The sequence below is a fragment of the Schistosoma haematobium genome, chromosome 3, assembly GCF_000699445.3.
Source record: "Schistosoma haematobium chromosome 3, whole genome shotgun sequence".
NCBI lineage: Eukaryota > Metazoa > Platyhelminthes > Trematoda > Strigeidida > Schistosomatidae > Schistosoma > Schistosoma haematobium.
This window is the reverse complement of record NC_067198.1, coordinates 22175602-22183134: the sequence shown is the minus strand read 5'-3', so window position 1 is coordinate 22183134 and position 7533 is coordinate 22175602. Positions and strand designations below refer to the sequence as shown.

General features: G+C 38.9%; 1 protein-coding gene across 2 annotated transcripts; it reads right to left on the bottom strand.

The window, feature by feature from the left end:
- Window positions 1–856: 856 nt before the first annotated feature.
- Window positions 857–2961, bottom strand: MS3_00005258 (uncharacterized protein). Of its 2 annotated transcripts, XM_012946372.3 has the most exons (9): window positions 2345–2961; window positions 2153–2294; window positions 2005–2115; window positions 1933–1968; window positions 1819–1894; window positions 1656–1787; window positions 1479–1621; window positions 1351–1449; window positions 857–1317 (listed from the first exon to the last, which is right to left on the bottom strand). In XM_012946372.3, the coding sequence occupies exons 2-9, from the start codon at window positions 2204–2206 to the stop codon at window positions 1207–1209; spliced, it is 762 nt and encodes a 253-aa protein (XP_012801826.2). In that variant the 5' UTR covers window positions 2207–2294; window positions 2345–2961; the 3' UTR covers window positions 857–1206. The 2 variants fall into 2 exon arrangements, with proteins under 2 accessions (XP_012801826.2, XP_051069249.1); XM_051213285.1 differs by having other exon boundaries at window positions 1351–1621; window positions 1656–1894; window positions 2345–2463.
- Window positions 2962–7533: the final 4572 nt, after the last annotated feature.

Below are 7533 nucleotides of genomic sequence, written 5' to 3'. Positions count from 1 at the left end.
GGAAAAACTTTGTGTTACTAATTATTGTTAATTGTTTTTTAGACAGTCACAACTGTTTTTAGTTATATTTGTATTAGAAACAGCTAGAGCATGTGGCGATTTCTCTGTACGGGAAACTTTAGAAGGAAACGCAGTTATATATTTCGGAGATGGAAAGAGAAAACAATTTCTGAACAACAGATAAACGATAACTCGAGTACGGAGACAGCTTAACTAAGCAATATTAGGTGCACTATGTGCATTACCCACTGAAGTGACAGCACATCCAAACTCATTGTAGTCATAAACCTTAATGCGTAACGCATGGGGATGACATTACTTTTTGAAAAAGTAGTGGGAGATACTCGTAAGTTGCTAGTATTTTATCACAGATGTCTTAGAAATATTGCTCGCATCTACTGGGATCATCCGGTAAGTAATAGTGAGGTTGGACGCAGGTTATTAGGGAACGATGATAAATCAGTTGAAGGGGTTTTAAATCTCCATCGACTGAAATAGTTGGACCACGCGTTGCGTATGCCTCAAAAGCGATTATCACGACGCGCAATGCTGACTCGTGTTGGGGATGGTTGGAAGAAAGGGGCGGCCAAACCAAACCGTGGTAACAATCCAACAAGCCAATAACTTCTGGTTTGAGTCATGTGGATAGATACAGACTACTTGGTTGGGTCCGTGTGACTATCATAACCAATGGTTGCAGACTCTGAGTGACATGGCTCAGAATCGATCACAATGGTGTAGCTGTATACACTCGTTGTCCTCCCTTAAACTGTGTGATTAAAATTGCTCTATACCTTTCTTTCTACGAACTAATTCTTTCTTCCTGTACTACATCCTTATACACAGTCTTTTTTAATACATTACTACCATTGAGTTGACTACTTCTATGAATCCAGTGTTCATCTTGTTGTGCTAATGAGATGTGGCAACTTGGACCGATGCATATATGTTCCTGGCCGTACGCTGTAGCTGACTGATTTGTTTTTCAGAAAGCTGAATACGTATTTTGTTTAAACATAGACAACAGAGCCCGAACTGGAGACCCACAAGCAGAATACCGTTAAATTTGTATCATTTCTTTATTAACTAAGTAATTCAAAAAATATTTATGGAACAAAACGAGTTCAACAATATGCAAAAAACTGGCTACTATACGTGAAGTGATGAAAGCCAAATAATGACAGTTTTAACAAAACTGATAGAATATCAAATGGGAGTTTGATTGTTTGCAGAGGTATCCTGTCTGGGTACGTATTTCGAGTCTCGCTGCCCAAATATTGCCGTTCCTATGCGGACGTTAGTGCTTCCAAGTCGTATCTATATTTACAGTTAATAACGTTGAAAACTTACAGCCTGCTCAAAATCGTGAGACATTCCCATACTTAGTTCAAAATCCAACGGCGATTTCCCCAAAGAAGACGCCAGTAACTCTCTGCATTGTACAAGTTTCTGAAATATAAGTTAACCAAAATACTAACCACAAAGTCCGGATTTGGACCTGAATTGATATCTACTCCTTCTTTTCCAATGCACATAAGACCAACGACTTTTAAGTGAGGGCATTTTGCTTCAATTTGATTGTACAGATTATTAACTTCAGTGGGTTTGATGCCACTCTTCTCTAAAAACTGAGTTATGCAATAAAGTAGAACTACGAGGCTCTCCACTTGTGTTCACCTGAATCATTATGTTTAGAGGGATCTGATGGTTTAACCCCCATGATAAATTAAGAATCTCAGCATGGTCCATTGAGTCCACAGTTTCTACCATGTATAGATTGTTAACTCCTTAAGACGTAAGATAAAGGTGAATAACTACCGGCAAGCTTTTTTATTTTATTGGATTGAATCCGGCCTATGAAGTGCCACTTAATGTCCGGACAAGACTTAATTAACTGAATATTCTGCTTAGTCTATAGGTGCACAAATATACCTCAGGTGAGTAACTCTTGTCATACAAATGAACAATCTAATGTTATTAGTTTAAAGATATTCCTCTGACTACCTTGTTCTCTCCAAAATGTCTTTGTCCAAAATTATAAGCTTCTATAATAGACTTAATAGGTTTTTCTTTCGAAACTGCGACCAAGCGACAAAGTTTTTGGTTAGATGAGGACTAAATATCCATGTACACAAACAAATGACAAGCCTACTGCTTTACATGCTTCTTCAATTTGATGTAAGATGTGAGGCAGATTTATTGGCATTATGACATTTAACGTCTGGTAATTTTGCGTCTTGTTTGAAGCGACGCAGTGTGCTGGAGAATGCGGAAAACAGAGTGAGTGAACGAATCTAAAAAGGAATGCATGAAGAAAAGTGAGATGATGACTGATTAGACATACAGAATATACTTAAACCAAGTTATGAAGATCTGAAATAATTAGCAGTAACATGAGCGAGACCAAAACACTCGGACGGCTGAAACTAGAAATTGGTAGCGCAAGAGTTAAACGTCCAGATTGTTCAAATGGTTCTGTATGGAATAGTTGGAGCTTTCGTTAAACGGGCTTCTATATATAGCAGCAGTGAATCACCGATACCTCCAGGCAGGAACCTAGGTATATTATCGATAAAAGAGGAAAAAGAAACAAAGTTGGTAAGTCATAGTGAGATACTGTCCTTAGTCCTTAAGAATATGTCAAGTTTTCTCTCAAAAGACTCATGGGAAGTCGCTTGAACTAACTCAGCCGGTAGAGAATTCCGGCATTTGACTACTCTTTTGGAGTAGAAGATGTGTCTACAATCCGTTCTGTTGAGTTGCGTCTCCTGTTTCTGGGTATTACCCCTAAGGTTTGTGTTGGAACTGAGCTTAAGTAGGTGTTTAGGGGGATGTCCGTAAGCATTTAGAATGCTGTAAGTTATTAAAAAGTCACCTCTAAGACGCATGTACTCTAATGGGTTCAGTGATTGGAGGCGCTCTTCTTAGGACTTAAATTTGAACCCCCGAATTGATTTCGTGGCTCACCGTTAGATACGTTCTAGAGTGTCCTTACCCCTTTGGAGTGAGGGAGGAAACTCTATGTTTCCGTACTCTAAATGGGGACGAATAAAACTGTTGAAGATCATGTGTAAATTTCTTGAGTCGAACTAGCCGGAAATGTGCCTCGATATTACCAAAGCACGGTTTACTCGGAAGGCATTTTTGTCACATTTATCGTAAGACTTAAAATCGTGGGGTACCAGTACTTCCAGATCGTTTTCAACCGACATACCTCTAGAGGAGAGTCACCTAGGTTGTAGTTATAGTCTGCAACATGTCTCGGATGGACTAATTTACTTTTTAACTGTTAAACGTAAGTCCGTTGTCATCTAACCAGCTTTAAAGTTGAGTCAACTACTCCTGAAACGCCAGTTTATCTTCTTGATTGCATACTTCTCATCAGAGTTTCACATTATCAGTGATAAGTAACAAATATGACGATACCTGCTGTGGAAGAACGTTCATATGAATAAAGAAAAGATGTCGTGGTACTGAATCCTGAGGAGGGGACCCCACAAGGACAGTCCTTAGCCTGGGAGAAAATGGAGTTAATCCTTACCTTAAAACGTCGATTTTTTGGATATGAAGTGAGCCAATCAGTTAAAGATGACTTTATACTTAATCGTTTGAGATTATTGATAATACATATATGGTTGACCCTATCAAAAGCTTTTCAGAATTCAAGGTAAATGGCGTTAACCTTACACTTGCGCTCAAGCATGGTTGACCATCTGTCCACCGCAGTTATCAGGTTGGTTTTACAAGAGTGACCGTTTCTGAAACCGTGCTGTCGGAATGAAAAAAAAGTTTATGAGTATTAAATAGTCGTGTGTACCGTCGCATATCAGGGACTCCATAATTTTTGAGGGTATAGAGAGAAGTGCTACCGGTCGGCAGCTTGATGGTTCGCTGCATTGACCTCCTTTGAAAATTAGTGTGATGTGAGCCAGCTTCCGACATTCCGGTAATGTGATTCGGCTTGGCGGATATGGGAACTTCACGCTAAGCGGTGTTGGCAAGATTGAAGCTTCTCCCCTCACTATAACAGAATGGACCATATCCGGACCAGGAGAAGTGTCGTTTTTTAGGTGCTGCACTTTCCGGTACACCAAGTCAGTGCTCAGGTTCGCTTCGGAAAGTCCTGTGCAGTTGCAAATGAAGCGTTCATCAATATATTTAGTATAGGTCGATTGAAATATCCGAGAGTACTGTTCTGCCAAAAGGTCAGCGGTGTCACCGTTATTGTTGGTTGGGCCATGAGGACCTAGCAGTTTGGAAACTCCAGTTTTGGCTGTATGACGAAATAAGTATTTCGGATTAGAGATAAATTAATCGACAAGCTTTATCTGTTACTGAAGCCTGTCTTCTGTTACTGCCTTTGTGCATATGTTCCTCATTAGTTTGAATTACTTGTATGCATCGTTGTTACCAGTTCATTTGTATCCCGCCTAGCAGTGTCCTTTGCGGCTTGGCAAACAAAGAGCGAGGTTCCTGATTACAGTAGGTTGCTTGTAGACTTTGGGGACTGTTAGCGGAACAGAATGCTTTGTAGCACATAAGATCTTGTGCAGTAAGAAATCCCGATGAGCATCCACATCAAGTTGAGGATGAGCTTCCCAGTCCACCTGTTATGAATTGTTCTGTAAAGCTGACGCGTCCAACCATTTGAAGTTTGAGCGCATGTTATCGGTAGGTTGTCTTAGCTCAGTTTTGCTGATAAAACTGAAGTCTATGACGGCGTGATCAATTTTCTCCAGGGGAGACAGGATTTAGATGTTGTCAATTAGAAGTTCTTCGTTTGTAAATACGCAGACCAAGCGTGACAGCGTCTGACTGTTTTTTCCAAAGAGTTGCCGACTTCACATTTTTGAATAATCCCAGGCCCTCAATGAGGTTGAAGAACCGAGCTTCAATAGAGTTTCCTCTTTCAATGTACGTTTGTTCCGGGAAATTGACTTTAAGAAGATCGAAGTTCTCTAGAGTCAGGATATAAGTGAATCCAAGACGAGTAAAGTGGGATAATCCTTCCAGCATACAATTTTTGTACTCTATGTGAGCCTTGTGTGAGTGGAGAGGTAATGTGTTACGACAGTAGTATTATTGGGTTTATGCATCATTATATTTTTGGTACACTATAAAATTGTCAGCACGAAGTATTTCAACAAGTTTCCGTTTCCTATTTCATCATCGATATATACGATAAATATTGAGTGATCGCCAGTTAGATATTAGCATTTCAGAAGTCGAGATCTGAATAATATTCATTCTTTTCAATACACATTACCAGCCGTCACGATGTCTCCGATTGTAAATTTTTATAACTTGTGCGGCGAAAGATTGTATACTTTTCACAAACGCACCTGAATATGTTATGTAGTTAATTGACATAATTACTTGTTAAAACAAACATGGAAACAGATAACTGGTTGAAATATCTAGATTGGAGGAACGGGTAACCTAGATATTCAAGTAGACCGCTTTTTAGGTGCGCAAAGCACTTGTTGATGGTCAATTGCCGTAAAATTATGAGTGTTCTGCCCATCTCGATCAAGTGACTGGAATTACAGCTAGAATAAGTGCTCCTATGAGACATGGATAAAAGTTTCGTCTTAATAGCATCCAACTAACTGCAGTCACCCATGTTAAGATATAAGTATAAAAATCTAATGCAAAATTTTCCAACTAAAGTTCATTTCTATATTATCTTCATTAAAACTACAGTGAGTACCGAATGAATTTGTTGGTTTCGGATTCCAAACACTAGATTTATTGGTCGGACTAAAAACCAAGCTATAACTGTTGGTCGAAAGTAAGAAAGAACATCAAATATATGTTTTATATTAGCAAACGTTTTAAAATTTCAACTTTATTATCGCACACACTTTAGATTAACCATGTTTCACAAACATTTATACCTGTATTTTATATGTGTTTGTATGCATGAATTGTGAATGCACACTGTTTATCACGTTATTTTGTATTGCCGCTGAACTTCACTGCTCTTACATACTTCTAACTACGTCATTCTTTGTTTTTTTGTCAGCCAAGGGAATTGACCGTAGAGTATAATAACGTCGTGTAAATTTCAGACCACTACCCACCTCGTTGGATTATTCGCCTTCCCATATCAAGCATTATCTATATTTGCCTTCTCCCACTTAGCGCCTCATGCAGAGAAGGGCATAGACTCTTAGGGTGAATTCCATTTGTCGTGTTTCCCGAAAAAGACTTCCATATAAGATTCTTCACATACTAATTATTACTACGTTCAGTGATATATATTTGGTTAACACGTGTTTCTGTCAGCTTTTTCACTTATGCATGAAGTCTCACCTTTGTGCACCAGTATATCCGTACCAAGTCCTCATTTTGGATCATTATATATCTTACATCAATCATATCAGTTCGATATTTCACAGTCTTTGGGATATAGCAGAATGGAGCAAAACCATTTAGACGTGGACTGGTACATATGCACATATTGCCGAACCAGCGGTCAAAATCAACTCGGGCTTCAGTCAATGTACTCGGACTTTAAGAGATATAAGGCTGGTTAGTTTACAAAGATACTTTCTACATCCAAAACTGACAAGAAATCCCAAACTTTTAGATTTCAAACCATAAAGCATAAAGAACAGGACAACAGAGCGGCCTCGATCCCTCAAAGGATTCGTGCTCAAATTACCAAACTCACCTATTACCATAAAATCAGGCATACACATATCAAAACAGTCCAACAAGCAATCCTTATCACTGGTACGAAAATGGTGACCCTCTCGAATGAGACTGAAAGTGCCAAGACCTCCTTATCGAGATGACGTACCCAGGACAAAGTTCCTAAGATGCGGAAAGACTTAAAACAAAATTCAGCGGCTACGTTTGCTTCTGTTTCCAACCGAAATCCCCATAAACCCTCGAGCAATAAGAAGCTGGCTCATAAACAGCATATTAACTTGCACCGCATCCTGAAATCATATACACTCAGACAAGGGTGACAAGCGCTTTAAAGATGAAAGCAGATCACGATTGGAATTACGTGTAACCCTTCTTAATTTATTTACTGGCATGTTGTCTGATCCAAAACCGTTAAAAGGAACAAAAGTTACAATCAGTCTTAATAGCCTAAAGTTCTTAGGCTAGTACATGCTGTTCCAGACCAATATGTAAATAGGAGCGTGACTCCCAGTGATCTCTCGCCAAAACGGTTTCCGAGACTACTGATCGTGATTCTCAGAGTTGATATATAATCTTATTCACTCAGTACCTACATAACACCTTATCATCAAGTTGAAATTAGACAAGAAATGGTCAGTTGAATCGTTTATCGCACAGAAATTACAGTGGATAAGTAAAAGAATGATATACTGACCATTCAGCATTTATATAGTTGCTCATGTTTTCCGCACGAAATTTAAAGCTCAGCAGTATATCAATTGTATGCTATTAAAAAGGCAAGTCTAGCGAAGAAACACTTATTCGTAGTTCCTCATCTGGGCTATATATAAATGTTTATTTCAAAAGTGAGCAACGTTCTCATAGCAAGTAGGTGGT

Coding starts and splice junctions, on each gene's coding strand:
- MS3_00005258 (XM_012946372.3), bottom strand. CDS start 2,206: ATGCCAATAAATCTGCCTCACATCTTACATCAAATTGAAGAAGCATGT. Junction 1,450..1,478: donor GTCCAAATCCGGACTTTGTG/GTTAGTATTTTG, acceptor CTTATATTTCAG/AAACTTGTACAATGCAGAGA. Junction 1,318..1,350: donor CTCACGATTTTGAGCAGGCT/GTAAGTTTTCAA, acceptor CTGTAAATATAG/ATACGACTTGGAAGCACTAA.